General features: G+C 40.0%; 1 protein-coding gene across 3 annotated transcripts in view; it reads left to right on the plus strand.

The window, feature by feature from the left end:
• The window catches only part of KDM4B (lysine demethylase 4B), a 92806-nt gene that overhangs the window by 31993 nt on the left and 38300 nt on the right, over positions 1-22513 (plus strand). For all 3 annotated transcript variants that reach the window (XM_075523933.1, XM_075523931.1, XM_075523932.1), the window contains exons 6-8: positions 4561-4610; positions 7750-7853; positions 12240-12377. In XM_075523933.1, coding sequence (XP_075380048.1) covers positions 4561-4610; positions 7750-7853; positions 12240-12377 — 292 coding nt within the window. The remainder of the gene's footprint in view (positions 1-4560; positions 4611-7749; positions 7854-12239; positions 12378-22513) is intronic.

The raw sequence follows: 22513 nt of genomic DNA on the forward strand, positions 1-22513 counted from the left end.
CACATTTGTAGCTTTGGGGCAAATACCTTCTGTACCCGTGACCCTGATGTCTGGTAATTACAGTCAGAATCAGTTTTGAAGGATACTCAAGAACTATGAAAATTACACGGAAGTAGAGATCAGAAATGCTGGAATTAGGTTTTGTGAAACAAGTTTGGAAGCTGGAAGTCTTTCAGGTAGAACAGTAAATTCCATATTTGTAGAAGTGATACTTAATCCATTTCTGGGACCTGCTTTTGTTTTGGTAGGAAGAGTAGAAAAAGGTAATTTAAAAGGGTCAGTATATTACTTTCAGATTGTTGACTTCGGGGTAAGATGACATTTGAGTCATATAGCTATAACTTTTTTAATCTTGAGATTTTTTTTTTTTCCTGTTCTGTAAATCTTGTGTTCCCTGGCAAAGCAGTAAGACATTACTCATGCTGTAATCCGACAAATTGCTGAGTGTCAGGTTTTCAGGTTAAGCTTGGCCCTTTGTCTTGGTCAACCACTGCAAGGCTGACCCTTGGAAGTATGTACTTAAGGCATTCGTCTCTTGGCTTGTTTGCAAGCCCAGGTTCTTGGAAGTTTGATATATCTTAAAGCAGTTGCTGGTTTAGCACTATTTATGTAACTTCACTTTTATTGGGGAGCCAGAAGGGACAGGTTCTGCACTTGAAGCAGTGGCTCAAGGTCAACTTTTTTGGCACTGTTGTGTTTTCTGTTGGCTGTGCAGATGTTTTCTCTGAAGCAGAAGTAGTCTATAAAAAGATGGTTCTTAAGCAGGGCTGTTAAAATATTTATGCTGCCACCACCACTTCTCTTTAGTTTAGGTTGTTTGGGGCAATGGAAAATCCTTGCTCCATCTTTGCTGTGGTTAAAAGGAAGTGTCTGTTCAAGGCTGGATCAAAGTTAGTCCTGCTCCGCTCCTAATTCGGTTTTCCCCAGGCAGAGGGATGTCACAAAACTGCTTCTGTCAACAGGGGTGAAGTGTCGGGCAGTTTTCAGTCTGATCGTCTCGACACAGCCCAATTCAAGATCTTTCGTGGATACCATAGTCTATTTTGGCCAGTTGGTATAAAAGTGGTATTTTGCTCATTCTGAGATTTTTTTCTTCTCTTTCCTTGTCTTTGTGGGATCCATTTGTGCCATGATCTGAATGGGACAGAGAAGGGAAGCAGCTTTACATGCATTTTGATTGTTTTTCTTTTTCTCTTTTTAAGATTTTGATAGGGTGGGTTTTGGTTTGGGTATCTTTCTATAGGAAACCCACTACATGTAGTATTTGGGCTGGGGTATTAAAGGAAAAAGAACCATGCCATTTGATGAAAAAAGTATTCAAAGTGATGCATATGGAAAAGGAAATTATTGGCTACGCTTTACCATGAATAATCTTGTCACTTGTCTCTGGAATTAAAGATATTCTGCTGTTGATCTGAGCCCCAGCCTGTGGGTGCAAGAGGGATGGTAATAAATCGTACTGAATGACAGTATTTTGTCAGTTCCCTCTGTCAAGGATTTTTGTCCCCAACAAGTGCCTGGCTGTTTTTCATAGTGAAAGCAGGAGGATGGTACCATAAGGTCGTACACAAAAGCCAGCCCTTCGTGGATGTTTATATGCTCAATAACAGTACTCCTTTGATTGCAGCAATTTCTAATCTTTCCATGTCGCCTCCATTGTTATTCTACCTTGTAATCAATCATTTTATGTCTAGATTGAGCTAGCTAGCTCAGTCTGTGCAATACTTGCAGAAGCCTTCTGTTTCTCTTACTGGTTTTAAATAGCAGCCCAAATTCTTTCTTTATTGCCTATCTTTATGTAAATCAGTCAGATCTGTGAGTGTAATTTAAAGCAGAATTTGACCTACTTTTAATTCTCTTTTGCAGTTAATTTTTTGAATTCCTAAGAATAAATGTATAAGGCTGTATAGGCTTTGCTTCCTTAAAAGACTGGCCCAAACAAAAAAGTTAATTTCTAAAATTGGAGTCAGCTATTTCCAAGAGGCTGTTCTGTGGTAGGGTATTCTGATTTGTATATTATTACATATAGTTCTTTTTTATAAGCTGGAAATTCCTCCTCTCTTGCTGGTTTCTATCCAAGCAAGTCCTTTTTCTTTGTCTCTCCGTGGACTGTTCTCTAAAGCTCAGCTTGGCTTTTTGCAGTCTGCAGTTTCAGATAACACAATAACCATGTTCCTATGTATTAAACTTTTAACATCCTCAAGATTCAATTAATCTTATCTTTACAACTCCCAATTACAGGCACTAATTAAGTGAAGGTTGCATTGTAGACTGGGGATATTACATTAATCATCGGCAGCCTTGTAGCCATAAATTAGTTCTTTCCCAATCCTTCAGCATTTTTCCCAGAAGGAATGGAATGTCTCATTTCCCTGTTTTAAGGGACATTAATCCCACAAAGGAGCTTTGGATCGGGATTAGTTTTATCACATTTATGTAAGTGATGAATGGTCTTTGTAAAATGAAAACTACTAGCTTTGTCCCAGACAAATGAATTGTTTGATAATTATGCAATTTAAGGCACTGTCAAACTTTGGTCAGAGGATGTTGGTACTCCATTGCTATATTTATTATTTTACAAGATTAGGTGCTACATAGTGTTTTCCCTTAGATTTTTTAAGCCATCAGTTTAAATCGGCTTAATGTCTAAATCTTCAAGCATCCTATGTATGATTTCTGTCCTTCGTTATCCTTTCTAACTTGCCAGACCATAGTAGGTAAATTTTGGTTTTGTACAAAAGCAATATGGGATTGGACTTCCATCTATTTCTCCTTACATTGTAGATAAACTTTAGACTTGAAAATTGAGAAGCTGAGCAAAGGGACTGGCTGAAAGTCCTTTAAAATCAGGTGTATTTTGAGAGATCCTATCATGAGTAGAGCAATACTGTTTACCTGTTGTTGAGATCATGCAGTTGCCTGCTACAATATCCTGTTTTCAGTTTGTTATAATGAGACATGATGGGTTTGACATCTTTATTGGAAATAACAAAAATAATGCACTGTTCATTATTCACATTGAACAGAAGTTATAGCTGGTAATAAATGTCCTTCTTACAAATATAAACTTGCAAAATTTGCTGTTACAAAAAATGGTACGAGAGCCACATTTAATGTGATACAGTATGTAAACAATAATTTACAAAATTCCATTGAGGTTATTATGTGTGTCATCATGTTAAACACGTTGAAGTGTATCGTGGTATTTAGTTACCTCACTATAACCGGAACGCATAAAATCTTCATCGCCTGATTTTTGCTTCTGTGAATACTGAGGCAGTATAACTTCAGAGCAGTAGGGTAACTAACACCTTGTGGGGACGAAAAGCGACCATTTGAAACTTCCCTGATTTTTGTAAATAATCATCACGCACAGCACTGTTTCGACAACTATTAGAAGCTTTTCTGCAGTCTTTTGAAGGTGTTCCTAATGTCTTCGTTGCATTAAAGCACATTATAGTGTCCAAATTGCCTGTAAGAAAACAGGAATTTCTTGTCCCTGACGTCCTGAAGCGGACTGAGCACTTATGCAGCAGTCATCAGCGGTTGCACGCACAGAAGAGCTCAGTGGAAGGCTTCTGGGTAGAAATGAACGGTCTTTGTTTTTCTATAACCTAGTGTATTATCTTTTTACGCAGCAAAACTGTTTTAGAAGTAGAACTCCATTGCAGTTTTCTAATGATCACAGGAGACTATCTCAATTAGGCTTGTGTGTGACTTAAGGCAGTTAATTGTTTCTTCAGAATTTGTTCAATACTTTGCACTTGTAGGGAAAAAAAAAAACTTCAATCAAATTCTTTTGCACGCTTTTTATCCCTAATCATACAAAACTCTCTTTAAAAAGTGTAGAAGTTGTTCCGTATACCCTTTAATGTTGTTTTCCTCAGAAGACCCTGCTTTTTCATTCACCTCATCAAGAAAATTATCAAATAGTTTAATTCTGTTATCTCGTATCACACAATACAATCCAGCGTAGATGTAAGGATTGACTACTTCAGCTGTTATGATGAATATTTACCATTTTGAGTAAAACAAAAAAGATTTGCAGAGAGTTTTCTTTGGAAAAATTTATCTTCGTTTGTTGTAGATATGCCAATGTACACAGACCCTCCTTCACACCTTCGCAGCCCATCCAAAATTTCTTTATCACAGCCTCAGGGTTTTATTTTGCTGGTATCTTTCCTGCAGAAAACATGCCTGCTGTTTCCTATATTGATTTATTTCTGTTTTTTCCAGTGCTGTATCATCACTTTGCCTTCTTGGTTCTCCTTCTACCTTGTGAAGTCCTGTGATGCTGTTTAAAAAAATTGCAGGAAAATAACACACATCATATAACATGTCTAAGGACTTTTATTGAAATACTGGCTTTCTTCCATGTATTATGTGTTACTGATACCTTCCAGACTTCTAAAAGTTTGGTTATATTTCCAGACGTTAATTGTAAGTGTGCTGTGCTAAAAGTTATTACCACACTTGTTTCTAGCCTTCTTTTTCTTTCACTGTTTTCAGGTTACAGTGTGATTTTAATTTTTTTTTTGTTTTGTGTTAATTTTCTCCTAGGTATGCCATACCTCCAGAACACGGCAAGAGATTGGAACGCCTGGCGAAAGGTAAGCTTTGCTTCCTCCTGTGTTCAGGGAAAAATACATGCGTGTGTTCTCAGTGAAAACTGAAGCATCCTGGGGAGAGTCTTACCCTTGATTTTTAAATGGGTTGTTAAAGAATTGACATTGAACTGGCTGTTACAATTTACTCTTGCAAGAGCTGCTTGATGAACCTGCTGCATTGGTATAATAGCTTCAGAGTCAGAAAACTTGCCAGTGAATTTTCCGACTAGTGCAACTGTTTTCTCAAAGCCTCGGTCTTCTGACACACCGTGACCCTAACTATAATTGATAGAAAAAAACCTCGAATTTTGAGGCATTGAGACCAAACGCTTCCATGCCTGGGAAGCAGGTTTAATAAGAGACCCATCATTCATCTCCGTGTGTGATACGAGGTTTGGCACAGTGAGGTGAGAGCTGTGGCTCCAGCTGTGTGGAGTGCAGCCTGGGGGGTCTTCCTGATACCCCCGTACACAGGTTCTGCAGGGAAAAAGGGTGGTAGGAGCTATTCTGTCTTCCTACGGTATAAATGTTACCTATACAGTATGAGCATTGGTTACTTTCAGTCTGAAGTAGGAAAGTGCTTACAAATTCAGCAACAGCTGAGAATAGCTAGTGGAGTTCTCACTTCACTCTATAATGATACACACTGTATTTTGTCACTTTCCTTTTATTCCAGCCTCATCCTCCTTTATCTTTTCAGTACAATAAAGGCCATCTTAAAAAAAAAAAACAAAACCAACAACAACAAAAAAAGAGAAGGGCTAGCTCGAGCTGTGATAAACTTCCACCTCTCACTAGGCTGTCTGTAAATTTTTGGCCTTCCAAAGCACCAGCCTCAGCGGCTGAAAACCTTGGGTATGAGTTCTTGCCTGACTATCTGCCAAGGTCGTCCGGTAAGCGACCGCCCGCCTCCAGCACGAGCAGCAAGCGCAGACTTCAGCATCCTGTCCTTGGCATTTCTGCTGATTTCCAGTTGGTAACGCTGGAAACTTCAGGGAAGATGTCTGACTGCAGAAGTATATATTTTTTAATTTGTTGATGTTGTGTTTGGTTTTTGTTGCTATTTTCATTCACTTGCAAATGTTCTCAGCACTGCCCAGCTAAAAAAAGCTCCTGTCCCAGAATAATTAACTCAAAATTCACGTGTTTCATCTTCAGTGAGGCATACTTTAATGATTTAAATCTGTTGTTGAAGTTAGTGCAGCAGAAGCAGGCAGGAAAATCTGGAAGACTGTATTCTGAAGCAAAATAAAAAAAATGTTCTGTTTTTCCAGAAAGTAGACAAATTCATAGTAATGGCATTTGTTGCTGATAGACTGACGTTCTGTTGACTGTTTCATACTTGAACAAAAAAGGGGAGGGGGTAGAAGGGAGCAACTGGTTGTGTAGGATAAATGTAGAATAAATGGGTATAAATGTCCTAGGGCATGGTAGTATTGTTTTCCTGTGCCCTGAGAGCGCTGAGAGCTAAATATAAAGAATATTGAAAATTGCTGCTCAGACATGTTGCATTTCAAAGCTACAGTTCAGTTATTTGCCAGGTTTTATAAAAGTTACTTTTTAATCTAGTAAAAAGTCAATAAATCCAGATGACCTGTGTTCTGTAGAATCTGAAATACCACACCAAAGTCTGACATAAGTAGCACTAAGTCTCTTGCTGTTTGTAACTTATTTTTACTGATGATCAATTTTTGAGACACATTGATGGTGGGCTATATATAACCAGAAGCAAATTCTCAATTATCTTGTCTTGTCTTTAGTTTTCTGTTGCTTAGTACCTTTTGGACGTTAGGATGGCTAATGTTTTGAAACTAGAATGAAGCAGTATTGCTGCTTGGGCGTTCTCCCTGTCCTATGCATCAGTGGTCTATACTGTGAAGAAGTTTACTATGGAGAAATGAGTGTGCAATTAATATGGAAAATGAATAGCTAGCTGAGCTGTAAATGGGCTCACTGGGAGAGCTATGGAGCCCATGGAGAGAATGTTAATGTGTTGCCATGTTATTGGTGCTAATCACTTAAAATGTGCTTCTTTATTAGTAGCTTTAATGAGAGCCACTTAAACTGTGCATTAAAAAGAGGAACTGCAGAGAGGGACGACAGACTGGGTAGCAGACAGTCATAATTTTAATTGAAATGCTTTTAGTACAAAAATATAAGAAAACCTGGAATCCAGTAATCCTTTTCACTTTCTGAAACCCCTTCCATTATGTTGCTTGGGTTATTTATTTTCCTAAATGGTGATGTTTTTTAATCCTTATAAACACATAATTTGTTATTGAATCACTCGCTTGGAGTGGAACACATGGTCTTGAAGAAAATGGTTTTACATTGGTTGAGCTGACACTTCTGGGAGTGAAGTGCTGACATTGAGGGGTTCGTTCAGTTCTTACCACAATTTTAGGATTTTTAATTATTTGTGATTTGTTTTACTAGCTCAGCGTGGATCTTGTAGCTATGGTAGAACTTAACATCTCGTAGTGTTGAGATGCTGTCTGCGTCAGATTGTACTGTCTCTGCCAGACTCGTTAGTGACCAGGGTGGCCAGTGAACGAGTGTCCCTCCTTCCACTGCCTTGTGATGGATATGTTTTGTTTCCTTTCTTTCTTTTGACTGAATATGAACATCTACCTTTTTTTTTCCCTCTTAGGGGGTGGTATGTAGGGCAGATCAGTCTGGAATCTTATGAGTTGTAGTACTTTCCCAGGAATAATATGGCTGCCCATGAGAGAAGGTATAAAAAGGACATAGCAGTGCTTGGAGGAGATGGTGCATGCTTGTCACTTTTTCCTTGTCCATGTTCAGCAAAAGGATGGCGTGGGGTTTAGGGTACTAGCCAAAACTTGAGACAGACAGGTTCTGTTTCTGAATTTGCTAGGGTTTTACCGAGATTTTGGCCAAGTTGCTTATTCCCAGACATAGAAGACTTAGATGCTCAACATGCAAGTTTTTGTCACAAAATTTATCCGGTATTTTAAACAATGAGGGATGTGCTAATTACTGACATCTTCAGTTATATGCCTGTTGTTTTGATCTATATTAAGTATTGAGGCAGGTTTTCATTTTGTCAGCTGGTCTCTGCCTAAATAATGATTGGATATAATATCCCTATAGTGATTATCCTCTTTTTATTGTCCTACAGGATTTTTTCCAGGAAGCTCTCAGGGATGTGATGCTTTCCTCCGTCACAAGATGACCCTCATTTCGCCCTCAATCTTGAAGAAGTATGGTATTCCTTTTGACCGGGTAGGTACAAAGGATGCATTGAAGACACTGGCAAGTTGTTGAGGTGCACGAAGCACAGCACCCCTCTTTTAAGGAAACAATTCATTGCAAGCCGCTGGGGAGCAATTTGCCTAATTTCTAAATGCTTTATTATGCTAAATGTATCCTATTGGTTTAAACCAGGTGGCTGCCTGTAAATGAGGATTTGTGGTTTGGCCAAGACACTTTCTGTGAAGTGCTTCTCTTCACAAAAGCTTTCACTAGAACTAACTTTGTCAATTAGGGAGCCTGTCCAGGTAGAGAGGGGCAAACTGTAATACAGATGCTGTGGTTTATCAATAGGCAGCATAATTCTTGAGCGCAGACTTTTTTTCTCCTGGATCCAGTACAAACCAAAAACTGGAGTTAGACGTGCTGGTTCTCTGTTGTATAAGTGTTCTTTCTATGCTAAGCCAGTAAGGATCCGTGAATCTCTTAAGTCCTCTTACTTGAAATGAGAGGTCATGTTTATTTGGTATGATCGTTTTAATATGCTTATTCTTAAAGTCTTCTGGCAAGAAGTAAATCTCCTCAGCTGAGCACGCTTACCACAGATTTAGTATCTGTGCAGAATCAGTCAAACAACTACTGCTGCTGTGTGTTACCGGCAGACAGAGCCCTTCCTGCCAGGACGGCCAAGGACAGCCTTTGGATGTGGGGAAAGGAATTGAGTTAGAGGTACCAGGACTCTTAACTCCAGTGGGAATTGTCAAAGAATGCCTGATTCAAACTGATTGCATCCTTCCCCATCCCCTTTGCATCATCATCTGTAGCTATTATGGCCATCTTTTCCTAAGTAAGAACTCTCAAGTTCTGATTTTTTTTTTTTCTTTTTTAAGCATGGTTTTGCTAGAGTTAGTCCACCTGAGACAGTGTAGCACCTATTTGATGAGCCTGGTGATTCTTTGAGATGGAAGTGAAAGATCTTGGCTCTTTTATAGCATAAAAACTATGAATTCATTCAATTTACTGCTCCAGAGACTGTTTCATTTTTCCTAGTGGAAGGCTATGATGAATGAAATTTGAAGTGTGATCATCTGGCTTGTCAGATGAGTTTGCTGTCAGTGCAGGGGAGACTTGCACGAAGCAATGTAGTGCTTATGGTTCAACATCAGTGGCTAGACTTGGCCTAGTTCGCACATGATGGTTGGTATTAAATTGTTCATAGAGAACAACAAACCGTTTTTCTTGTAATTCTATCTGTGGAACCTAATTCCCAAGTGTGAAAACACAGCTACCTGCTACACGTGGTTGAAAATAGTAATGAAAATATCTAATTTTGGGATCTGAATTTTTTGATAAGGATTTTCACTTTACAAATTTCAGGAAAGTGGATATGTGGATTGGAATATGGGAGGCATCTCAGTTTAATGCATAGATGCCCCTCTGAGAAATGACTTTTGATAGAGGATAAAAGACGTTCTCTATCCCGACCGTATTCAGAAAAGAGTGCAAGATCTGTAGCCAGTGCAAGTTCCTGAAAAACCTGTCTGACCTTATCTTTATTTATTGGCCTAAACTGTGAAGTTTAAGAATTTCTTGTGCTCCTTTCTGCTTCAGTATCAGTTGAACTCTGTGTCTTGCTACTTCTTGTGGTGTTTTCCTTATGAAGTTGTTTTAACCAGAGGCCATAAGTGGTGCAGTAATTGGCTGAACAGAGCCTAAAAAGCATGCACTGTTTGTCTAAAGAAGCAGCTGAAAATAATAATTTTAAAAGTACCTGTTGGTGCACTCTAAGCATTCTAAGTGAAGTTTGCTGTGCGATCCTCTGGTGACATGCAGTCGTCCTGCAGAATGGAGGAGAATAGGAAATGGGAATTAATTTCTGCCATTTCATTCGAGCAGCATGCTGGGGCAGTGCTCTTGGGTCTGCCGGAGGCCAGAAAGTGAAGGAAATTCTTGCAGGACTTCAAATGTTGGAATGTTGTAGGTGGGCGTATTTTTCTCCAGAATAATACATTGTTACATGTTTGCTTTTCCATCTAGCTGAGGAAAGTGGCATTGACTAGTAATTACATACTAAGTGATTTCTGATCAATAACCAACCAAGAGTAGCAAAGGAGTTTGTAAAAAGGCAGTAGAGGAAAACTTTCCTTCCAAGCTTATTCCAGGTCAGCTTTACTGAGCTGTATGGTGATAGGGGTAGGATGTGGTTTAAATAAGGGAGTTTCTAATTTATTGCTTAGTAAAAAGTCTTTACCTGCTTAGCTAGGCTTCCCACTATGAATCTTCCCACTGTGATTTGTGACATGAAGGTTTTTTGCAGATTGATGTCTGGTGTCTCCTTCATACTGAGTGTATGTAGAAACCTTTAAAATATGCACAATCTGAATGCTAAGAATCTGATTTTTGTCTCCCTATTTTTAACAAAAAATAGACCAATGTACACATAGAGGGCTATGTTACTGTCAAAACCAAACTTTTTAAAGGAAGGGAGATTATTAACACGTTACTTAAATATAATTCCTAATCCTGATTTACAGAGTGTGGGGGGAGTGTGGGGTTGGTTTTTTTTTATTATAGTTTCTCTCTGGCGCTCACTGGAAGGATGTTTTTAAATGTAAAAAGGAGGAGGAGATCTCTTTAGTCTGAGCAGCCTATATCTGAATACCTCCTGTCCTGAAATAGTAGCTTTTGAAGGAGGATCACTATTATTCAGAAACAGTGAACATGTGCCATTTTTCTTTAGAAAGCGAGATAGGATCCCTTCGTCTAAATTCTTGGCAGATTTCAATGAAATGAGTAGGCACGCATTTATAAATCTCTATAATGGTATTTACTTCTGGAAAAAAAGAAACAGATCAATACTAGGGCTTTTTAATAATTAAAAATGTGTATTTCTGTAATCTCCTATTGATTTCTCCATTTATTCTTCAAGAGCTTGCAGAAGTCAGTAAATTTAGGGCTTTCTCCATGAGTGGCAGTTTGTGCTGGCTTCCCTTCAATAGTTATTACTTTTCTGCATGGCCTATCCATCATCTTGAGTGCTTTCTAATTTATTGTAGGGATAATGTTGACAGCAGTGACATGGAGGACATACACTGTGGGCTTGAAATGAAGACACCAGGATGTAGATTTCCTGACAGAAACATAATCTTTCCGTCTTCTGAAGTTAGCAATCTACCACTCTGTTTTGATTTATGGAGGGGGCTGGATGGGAGGATGCTCCGTGAAGCTGGGTGCAGACCGGACTTCAGCACCTCTCATGCAGAAGTACTGCAGAAGCTTCTTGTATTACCATATCAGCTTTTATTCTCTTTTTTTCATTATTCTGCTAATGTTAATAACATTAGCAAGTTTAGGTGTTAGTCCAGCCAAGTGGGTAAATGTTTTAACTTCTGTCTGTTCACATTTTCTATTTGGACCCATCCTGATGTTTGTAAGCGTAAGTTCTTTGAAACCTCTGTAAGCTCTGAACTGCTGTGTTGTGAGTTACTGCTGGTGGGAAGGAATCCAAATGGAGTTGCTTGGCATGTGACTGCTGTGAAAGGTCTGTCAGCACTTCTGGGTTGGAAAGACAGGGAAGGTCAAATTTTGGCTCTTTCCTAATCCGTAGAAGGGAGGTGCTGTCGCATGCTTGCTCAGCTGGAGAGCTGCGCTGGAAGGATTGCTCCAAGTGCGCTATATCACTGCCAGTTGCCCGTGTGATCTGTGCCATACTCTAAGAATTAAATTCCTTTTTTCCCCAATGTCTTCTCTACATGCGATTTAAAAACAGCATTTTCTAGAAGCATCACAAATTGATTGGCCTCTGATTACAGCTGTAATCTGCAGAGTTTTTAAACCTTATATTAATAATGTCCATAATGCTTATTGTTGTTTTAATTTTACTTAAGTAGACAGATGGTGGGCTGTAATTTTTAGGTGGTTTGACTTATGGGTGAGCAAATGGGAGTATTGTGAGTGGGGAAATAAATACAGTGAAAGGTAGCATGTACTTCAGTAGGACCCTGCAATGTAGAGTGCGTGCTAGGAGGGAAATCCAGTTTTCTTGGCTCCACTAGCATGGTGGTGGGAGTGTAGAGTTGGACTTACCATGAGCTAAAGTGGCCACAATCTAAAGATTTATTGATCTTTTGGAATGCTGCAGCCTGAGACCTTTTTTGTGGCTGGAGCCTGTGAGTCTAAATAGTTCAGATCTCGTGACCCCTTCCATCCATTGTACTGGTTTTTTCCTTAATAGAAATACTTCAGTATTTCTGCAGTTAACAAGAAATTGCTCGAGGTTTAGCCAAGAGTTGGCAATGACTGTTCAACTGCAGTTGAGGGAGAGAGATTTAACCGGTGAATTTTTTTTATAGGTCTCTTCTCAAGCTGCTGTGTCAACTCATCTGTGGGGTATCTCTTCCTTTTATTTTTGTTTTTCAGATCACCCAGGAAGCTGGAGAGTTTATGATTACATTTCCTTATGGTTACCATGCTGGCTTCAATCATGGCTTCAACTGTGCTGAGTCTACCAACTTTGCCACTTTGCGATGGATTGACTATGGAAAAATGGCAACCCAAGTAGGTGTCTGTTTGCTTGAAGGGCGACTTAAAACCACTAGCTCATGAAATACAAAGGAATGAGAGTGGGGGACATACCCTTAAGAACAAAATGGAAAGTGCCATTGTTTTGACAACGTGCTCTTTAGTTGCACCGTGTTGCTGGTTTATGCCTATTGATAATTTGTGTCATTTTGAGGGCATAGTGATGACTTTCGCAAATGCTAGATGCTACATACACCTTGTGAAGAGGTTTTGAGACTAGTGAGTTAGGATTAGTTTTCTGATGCATCTAAACTGTATTTCACAGTGAATAAGGTGACTGATGTAACTGAATGCAATTCATTAGGTACACACTGAAGGGGAAGGAATAAGCTGGAAATACTTTTAAGCTTTAATAAGCCTATGGTTATAACCTTCTGAAAATATCTGAATTTCTTTATGCACTGTACAGAAGCTCTCAGTTAAGTCTGAAGAGGAGAGTCAAGCTGGAATGGCTTTCTGTGGCTATTTCTCATTAAGGCAAATGTCTTGTATGTTTTGTTACTTTTGACAGTTCTGAAGTCAGTGATGGTTTTCATGGCAGCACCCATACTGCATTCTCTTGCTTTTAAGTGTGAAGTATTAACTGATCAGCTTAACTGATTCGATAGGATCCGTGAATTTTTAAATTAGGGATCAGTTCTACACGTCTTTGGGGAAAAGAGAAATGATTACAGTGGGGTATCCGTTTAAAATTGCCTCAGGTGTTCCTTTCCAGAAAGGCAGACTTAGTTTTCACTCTAGAATAGCATTTCTCCTTCACTTATTTTTCTTCCATCAACTCAGTTTGACTCTGTAACTTTTGTAATGCGTCCTAATGCTTTGTTCTGGGCAAAAGCAACTGTTCAAAACGAACTGCAAGTACATCTGTGTCTCAATCTGTGGAACACTGTAGTGATGTCCATTTTTCCTTTACAAAGGTTTATATTCTGAGAGTAGTAAAAGGTGGATGATTACTGAATGGCGTCATTCTCTTTCCAGCTTTGGGATCCTGGGGTCCTTGACAGTGCCCTTTTTAACCCTTCACCTTTTTGCTGTAATGCCTTCAGCCATTTTTGAGCCAAGCTGAAACTTTCTGCACAGAATTATAGTCAGTAGCGATCAATATTGTGTGTTAATCAGCCTGAGTGGCTGCTTTGTGACTAATGTGAGTCACACTTTTTTGCTTCTGGAGGCTAGTGCTGTTTCTGGCACTGCCCGCTCCAAGGGATCTTGTAGAATCACAAAGAAAACCTGTGCTGTTTCTTCCTATTTTTCCTTTTTATTAAGTGAACATCATTAACCCAACTAGCAAAGGAAAATGGTTTTTTTCCTGTTTTTTCCCCTCTTTGGTATGCTAAATCCCCCCTCAGCAACTGCAGGCAGGCAGTTTTTGACTATCCAATGGAACAATAGTTGGTGTCTGAGAAGCTCATCCCATGGAAAGCAAGCTCAGCCGATCAGGTTCCTGAAAGGTGAAGTGCCTGTCTTGTTTATTTTTGTCAGTAATATTCAGCCCATAGTTTCAAGGACTTCACTGTTAGCCAACAAATTTGGCATTTGAGCTCTCTCCTTTTCTAAAATAAATGAATAGATTTTATTATTTCATTTCTGAAACTACAGTGGTGTAAAAGCATCTTCCGTTAGGCATGCTAGTGGCCGTGCCATGAAATATAAAAATGAAATACACCATGAAATATAAAATACAGGAGCTCACTGTGCCAGTGGGGTAGCACCTCTAAACTGCTAGTAATGGCAACTGAAATGATTCTCACAACAGAAGAATCCTCATGCTGAAAAGTTACGTGTTTGTCCTGTCTGTTCCCCAGCAGCGTTCAAGTAGTGAACCCTACGTTGGTGCTTGTAATCTCTTCATGTCCCATCAAGGCTGCAGACCAGACCCTGTGGCATCGAGGCTCCAGGGCGGGGTGGAGGGTGGAGTGGGAGGCGTACATTTGAATTTGTTCTGGAGTTAAAGGGATGGTAAGAAAAACCTGGAACCGTAAGAGGCCTCAAATCAGTGGTGTCTTAAACTCAAAAATAGCCAAGCAAACTTGGTTTAAAAATTTTTAAAAATCATGTTTGTCTGCTGTGACCTTGTATACCAGGTTTATCTGTAGCAAATGGTCATGGTACTACACCCCAGAAAATGGGGTTTATCATGGAAATTCTGACAGACCCTTAACTACAGCAGTGCCAGCAGGCACCACTCTAATATTAAAAGCAATTTTGGGTTCAGCCATGTGTTCACAAACAAGTGACATTTGGGAAGTGCAGTTTTAGATTGAGCCTCCATGCTTACATTGTTAAGCAGCGTAGCGTGAAATTACTGAACAAGCAGCATAGAGAGCTCTGAGCAAATCTAGGGAGAGAAAGTTGAAGTGTGGAAGGAGACGCCCAATTTATTTCCATTGCACTCAGTGACACTTGTCTGTTCAGAGATTTCCATTTAATATTGCCTAAATCACGCACTGCATACATGTTAATTAACCCTTTGGTACCTTACTATCAGGTTCCAGATGAGGTATGAATGCTGTTACACTGTAAGGGCAAAAGGTTTGTTTAAATCTCATTTTAAGTTAAACAGGGACTTAATGAAATATCAGCTGACTGTGTACACTCGAGCTGCCTGCATGTTTGTGGAGAGAGAATTTGTGGAGAGAGACATCCTGGAGTGTGTGATTTTTGGTTAACCATGCAGGTTTACTAAATTTAAAAAACAGCTATATTGATTTCTGTGCTCTCAGGCACGATTAGATTATCCTTGCCCACATCTGAGCAGGTTGGGTTTTTCTTGTCACATACTTGTTCATAAAGTTCTTGGAAACTCTCGACTGGGCAGCACTCTGCAGGTGCATACTCTTACTGCACTGAAACCCGTTGGCTGGAAGGTGATTCTTCTCCTTTCCTCAGGTTAGCAATACGGCTATCTTGTCCTACGAGTACTCATGAGATTGGTGACAAGGTAAGGTGCAAAATTAGCCAGTTGTAATGTTCCTCCTGCATATTATCCTGGGGATGAAATTTGGATTCTGCTCTACTGAGGGCGATATATGTCAATGGCATAGCCTAAGAGAGACCTCACATAGGAAAGTAGTGGCTCACCTTGGAGAAACATAGACAGAGCCGTGCTAATTGCCTGCCAGATGGATGAAATGTTCTGCTAACCACAGCAGAACCTGCCTAGGCTGTAAAAAAAATGCATAATGACCAGACTGAAGTTTAAAGATCAGCTGCTTAGACACTGGTTCTGCTCTAATTGTAGAATAAGCATCAGCATTAGCAAAAAAAAAAAAAAAAAAGCAATGGCTGCAGAGTTGCATAGGAAACTAGTGGTGGGTAAGTATGCTTCTATCTGTGTAAACTTGTAACCAGGATGAACAGATGCTTAAAAATTCAAGTGGAAATGGGTTTGGTGAATACCCAAGTGAATAAACTAGCTGTCCTGTTCGGTTCAAAGCTCTTTGAGAACCTAGTGAGAGGTTTTGCAGTCTCTTTCAGAACTTCTTAGGAGAAGTTGATGTGAAGGAACTGGAAGGGTGATGTATAGCGGTAACTAGGGTGTGATGCTGGGTTTCGTGTCTCTAGATGGAAGTTGTAACCATTGCTGACAAGTAGCTTCTTACCATAAGAACGTATTGACCAAAACATCTTTATTAACTAAACGTAGGGCCAATACACGGAAATAAATTTGTGTCTTCATGTGTATCAGATGTCTCCGGTATCTGTTTAGCATGTCCCAGGCTCAGGTGGGCAACATGAGAGCTGATGGCTTTTGGCACATGGGTTGCCACAAATGTTCAGCAGAATTTTCTGCTTTCCCTCTTTAGGTTTTCCCTGGTCTTGTTTCAGCTTTTGCGTTATAGCAGGTGCTTGCCTCTTAAGTCTGATTTGCTGATCTTTCTAATAATTGCTTCTCTAGCCTCAGTGCTGAGTGCTGGCATGTGACAGACAAAATTCATGTCATCTCTCATGATGTGTATAAATCCTCAGGACTGATTGCTCTCTGTTCTTAGCAAATGTCAATCTCCTTAGATTCAGAGGAAGGGTATAACATTCTCCTTTACTTCATGTCTTATAATTATATGGTGGTGTACCACTGGGAAATAGATGTCTTGCCTACAGCTGGACATTGTGCCCAGAAGTGTAAGAATTAACAGCTCTTTAACTGTTATCCCATTTATTGTCAATGTAAATGTCTCCATCTGTCCTCGAGGAACCTTGTGTTGCAGCTGACTTCTTTCCAGTCAAGGTGACTTTGAGGCCAACCACAGCTTGCCCATTCCACCTAATCTGTGTGAAAAGCTGTGGTTGAACAGCACATCTGTCAGTTACTTGTCGAAGGGTGGGAGAAAGACCTTCAGTTAATCTTTGGACTCCCATAGATAATCCTGGTGTGCTGTCACTAGGTCTTTCCAAATACGTGATGGGAATTCATTTCAGCATTCTTTGCTATGCTGCAAGGGGAGATCAAACTCTGGCAGGGAGTGCTTTTTTTCTTAAGACGCAGTCCTATTTGACTAACATGAGTATCTGTCATAGTGTGCAAAGTAAAAAGAGATCCAGAAGAGAAGAGTTAAAAGGGTTTTTCGTAGTGTTGGAGATACTGGCACAATATTTCAGGAGTCAGCTGTAATCTGAATACTCTGCTTCAGACCTTAACATTACTGATTAAATAATGCAGTTGAGTAGGGATGGTTTTATTAGTATATACTGTAGTTAATGTTTACCTGCATAGACTCTTTTAACCCTTCCATTAACTCTTTGTCATGTTCTTTTTTCTGTTTGGTTGTTGAAGAAGGCCTGGTGCATGAAAGGCAGTGAATGATAATTTTCATTCCTTACCATCTTTTTTTTTTTTTCTCTTTTGTTTTGCTACGTGATCTTGCAGTTCCTTTCTGCATTACTGTTTTGATTTGCTTTGTTTCTGAAAACTCTTGGATGCAGCCGTTGACAGACAGAGGGTCTTATTAGCTGTGTATTTGACTAAACAACCCTTTTAAAGCCAAGTGTTTTAGTAGAGTGTCCTTCCTGAAGTTGAGGTGGCCTCTAAGTCTCCTGGTATTCAAAAAAGGCACTTTCAGAGCGTACAATTTTATAAGAAATTCAAGTGTACCTCACAGGTCGGCTTTTCTATTTCTTTTGCAAACTGGACTGGAAATAAGTGGATGGGAAGGGAACTTTCCTTTTTATTAACAGCAGACACTCCTGGATGATAATGTCTGTGTTACTATCAGTCGACATTTTCATACCTTCATTTTATCTCCTGTTTACTCCAGAGATAGTGCTGGAATTATCTATCTCAATATAAAATGAGGTCAGGTTGCCCTTCCTTCCCAAATCCTACATTTTACATTCTGAAATAAGCAGCCTTCATCTCATCCTGGGCAGTATTCCCGTACAGACCTCCGCTCCGGTGCAGTTCAGTCCTGCTCTGCTGCTTAGTCATTTCCCTGGGGAGAAGGGGAAGACAAGTAAGACTCTTCTGTTTGGATTTTACTGATATATAAAGGCATCTTGAAGAAAGGTGCCTTTTAGATCTCAGACCGTGGTCCTTTACATAGCTTATTGCTTCCGAACGCTCTCCTGCCGTGGTTTTTTTTGGTATGATATTGAAATAACAGATCTCAAATTTACATTTGGAGTATCTGTGATTTAAAGTTGTCTAGTGCATAATTTTTGTTGTAAAATTGAAGCTTACTTCTTACTATTCAGACGTTAGTAGGTTTTCTCTTAAAACGTCCCGATTTTCCAAGAAAAGAAAATTAATGAGGCTTTTGCAGAAACTCTTTGGTAATACTGTAAAACTGGTCTCTGAAATAAGGGAAATCAGAATTGTATTTTTGCAGTACTTTGTATGTATGCCTTAACTGACTCTAATTAGACCTTTTAAGCTTAGAATACTTTAAAAAAAAAATCTAGTAAGGAAAATAATTTCCATAGGTTTTTTTGTAAGACAGATTCAAAAATTGCTCTTGTACAAAATCTTCCACCTTTTTTGTGCTTATATTTTTGTGTTATTTGTAAACATCCGTAATACCTTACTCTCCACAAAGCACTGATTCTGTGTTAGCACTGAAAAATAAAGAGGCATTTTTACAGTGTTTTTCATGCTAAGGTGGAAAGGAGACAGTTATTTTTCTGAAACTGTCTTGGAGCTTTGTTTTGTCAGCTCTCTTCCGAGATCTTCTTCTGAAGTACTGATTGGGAGGTTGCTTGTCATCGTTTTTGTTAATGAAGGAGGAACACTTACACTTCTGTCAGCAGAAAAAATACACCCTGGAGGTTCCCAGGATTTCAGTCCTCGGGGTGCCCGGCTGCCGCTGGACCCATGGACTGACGTCCGTATGGATGGATGGGTGCTAAGTAACCTGGCCTGCCCCTTCTGGATGCCCTGCCCTTGAGAAGGGGCACCAGAGAAACTATTTTAAATCCAGAATGTAATTATAAACTGTTCAGGACTTGATTCACAGAGCAAATGGGACGTTTCTACCTCGGGGCAGGCGGCTGGGGGCAGTGACGACTTCAGGCAGCTCGCCTCCCTCTCTGCTCAGTGTTTGGTGTAGCCCTTAGAGCACTGAATGGGGGAGGATTTGGGGTTTTTTAAACAGATTTTTTTTTTGACAGACTAGGCCTATTTATGCTACTCAGCCTAGTTTACTTTAGCTTAATTACTGCAAGGTGTAAAGCATGCTGTTCTTGACTTTTGGAATGCTGCTTAGTAAGGACTTTGCCAGCTCAGGGTGACTCTCCAAGAGCCTGCGATGGAAACTGCCAGATCTCTGGGATGGAAAGCTGCCCTGAACCCATGGAGTCCTGATGTTGCTGGGCTGACACAGTCTCCCATTCTCTCTCTGCCTCGCTAACCGTGTGATTTATAGTACGGAGGTTGTGGTGCGCTTTGTGGCTGCAGTAAATAGTGATGTGAAGAACGTGCTCCCTGCAGCTTATTCGTTCAGCTTCTCTGTCACACAGGAGTCCCTGATAAAGTCCACCAGCCCAAATCATTCATGTGTCAGAGCGGAGGCTTGAGGGTCATCTGGTTTTGGGGATGCTAGTATGGCAAGGCCATCAAAAATCCCTTTTAAAAGCTGCCTTAGCGTTGTGCTTTCCTGTGCAGCTGGTGTTGCTCCATTGGAATTGCTTCAGGGGTGACATATGGGGGCATAGATATGAAGAAAGAAGAGCGGTCTTACATTCCCTGTAAGAATAAATAACTAAATAGTGCATTCTGTTGAAGAATTGCAGAAATGGTGATGTTAGAACTCTGAAAGGCAGCGTAAAAGTGTGAAGTAGCTGTGAATTGACATTACACTTTCTCATCGAGTACCTTTCCTTTTTGATGTCCTCCACAGAAATTCCTTCAGTGTACTGAAAGGCAACTTTCCTAAACAACGGCATTTTTTACCCTTCTGCCTCTTCCCTTTGTGCATGAAGAACGCTTTAAAAATAAAGTCTGCTTTTTATTATAGTGCAGTGAGAGTAGATTGCTTACGAACAGCCTCTTTTAATTTTTTTAATTCCATTTTGCTTTATTATTTGTCTTTCCTGATAGCTGTGCTTCTCATTTTCTTCCAGCTTGGTTCCCTAGTGGCAGTGCGCAGTTTCAGGGTTTTCGTGGGGTGGCTCATAGCTAGGTGCTTCCTAATCTCAGTCATCAGGATTCAGATCTTGCTTCTGCTCTGTACTTACCCAGCCCTCTAACCGCTTCGAAAATACGTGCGGGTGGGTCTAGATTATTATGGGTAAGAGACAGAAGCGCTTCATTTGGTGTGCAGTTTTCAGAGGGGTCTTGATTGCTGTTTCCTTTAGGATTGATATACAACGTCTTGCCTCCTTTATTTATACATCAGCCCTCCCTTGAATCTGAGTTGTAGCATTTAGAGTTGCAAAAAATATATTTTCAGCTTCATATCCTTTTGAAAAATGTTACTGAAGAATACTCATTACCACCAGGGGAAAGAATTTCATAGTGTGCTAGAAGCAAATCTTGAGTTGTCACTTCAGATACTGACACTTCATATTCCACCAAACATAATTATTCATGTTTCTACAAACTGCCTATAGATCTTGGGTGTCGTACATGGGATACAAAATGGTGGATTTTACTCCTTCATCTGTTGGTTTACAGATGTGTAATACAGCACAGCATTCGGCTTTCTCTTTGAAAAAGAAATGAATAAAAAGCAGATGATCAAACAGGAGGATAAAAGGATAACTTTACTCACTTAGCAAGAATTGTCTCGTGTGTCTGTCACTTCATGGCTGTAGATCTTCTCCAAGCCACGCCAGTTCATGCTCGCTGCTTGCTTAATGCATGAACGCAGGGTGCTGACCTGCTGAAATGATGTGTTTTCTGCGAATGACAGTGGTCGGTGGTAGACTGCTTTCACCAACTGCAAGTCCTGTGATGCGGAAGAAATAATACCTTGAGATAACCTCAGAAGGATGTTCGCTACAGACTACATCGTAACCACTGGATAAAAGTCTTATTTTGTTTATCCCTTGTACTGGAATGAGTCTGTCAAAACAGAAAGGAACTGGGACTTCATTGAATCCCCTTCTTGTAGTGCTGCCGAGAGCACTGAATTTCCTTATCTGTCCTTTCAGCCTTATCTGAGACATGTAACTCAGGACCCCACTGAGGCGATCCTCCCCGCTGACCGACCTTTAGCTGTGGTTGTGTTCGCCTTGCAGGAACGAGGATTGCCTCTATTTGAGAGAGATTCAGGAGTAGTCGGCATCCTTACAGGTGTAGTCTACAGAATAGCAAAAGATAAAAAAGAATTCTGGCAGAGGTTGCAAAATAGCTTTGCCAAAAATAAAAAAGAAATCTCCTTGTAACGTATCAGCAGAAGCCTGATGCCAGTTGGGATGGGTTGTTATTTTATTTGCCCCAAATGAAGCATGTCGCATAGCATTTTGTATTATATCTTGAACCAGAATCCTTTTATTACAAATGGAGTGGAGCGGGGTAAATCTGACTCCCCAGCTAACGCCACTTGCCGCTTACCCAACTCTTCTACCCACTAAAATCCGCATTATGGAACATTATGGAAGCAAGTTAAGGAAGCACGCAAGGAGAAAGCGTGCCCTGCAGCCAGGGACCGGGGAGAGTCCTTGGAAATCTTTGCCTAATTGTTTTGTTTATGAAACTCTGTAGAGGATTTCCAGTGGGTTTCCTAATGAACTGGTTTGTTATTGAGACTTGCGGCAATGCTGGTAATTACACGAGAAACAGGGGGTCAAGACTCATCTTCTTTCCCACAAGCTTTCAACTACCAACCATTAAACACACAAACTATGCATTTTAGGTTTTTCTCCTTCTTCTCAAAGTTTAACTCCTCATTTACTTGCAGAATACCTGCCACTTATCTTTCAGGCACATACTTGCAATTTATGTGCCTTTGTCACTTCTGAAGCTTTGGCTGTCTGTGAGAGCACTGCTGTACAGGGTCTGAGTGGAAATGTAGCTTTGGGCTGAGTGGAAGGAAAATTAAACTGGAATCCAAACTAGTTTATTCTGTCATATTGGATGAGTACTAACTAGATCTCAAGTAACACGTCTGTAATGCGATAACAAATTGCATAGCTGTTTACCGGTATTGCACTGGGAGGGCTTTGTGTTTCTCCCAAAAGCTGAAACTTTATACCTTGTCCTGGAAATTTATGGAGAGAAGTTGAGGAGTGTTGTCTGCATTAGCAGTATGTGTTCCTATAATATACTGCACGAATTTCTCAGCTGCCTTTTGAAGGTAACCATCTTTCTTTCCCCAGTAACTTGCTTTTAGGCTTCATTGTTATGAAAAAGCAGATACAAAAGCTTTAAGCAAAGATTTTGGTCTGGCATTTAATGGTAGCATAATAGCTGAAAGAACTTCAACTTTGAGCGTGTCGGGTTTTCTTATATTTAAATTTCCATTAAGGCAAAATGGGAGGCTAACTGAGTCTTAAATGACTGTGCAGTGGGCCCTGATTTCATCTAAATGTGAGGGGGCTTTCCATGAGAACCAGAGGTGCCAATTTAAATATATCATTTTTGTGACTATTTCTACATAAGGTTATTTTACATTAACTTTTTATATCTTATGGAACAGATGGGGTTCAGTTTAGTGTTAATAGCTGGGAAGTGAGGG

Source organism: Mycteria americana, chromosome 24, assembly GCF_035582795.1.
Source record: "Mycteria americana isolate JAX WOST 10 ecotype Jacksonville Zoo and Gardens chromosome 24, USCA_MyAme_1.0, whole genome shotgun sequence".
Taxonomy (NCBI): Eukaryota; Metazoa; Chordata; class Aves; order Ciconiiformes; family Ciconiidae; genus Mycteria; species Mycteria americana.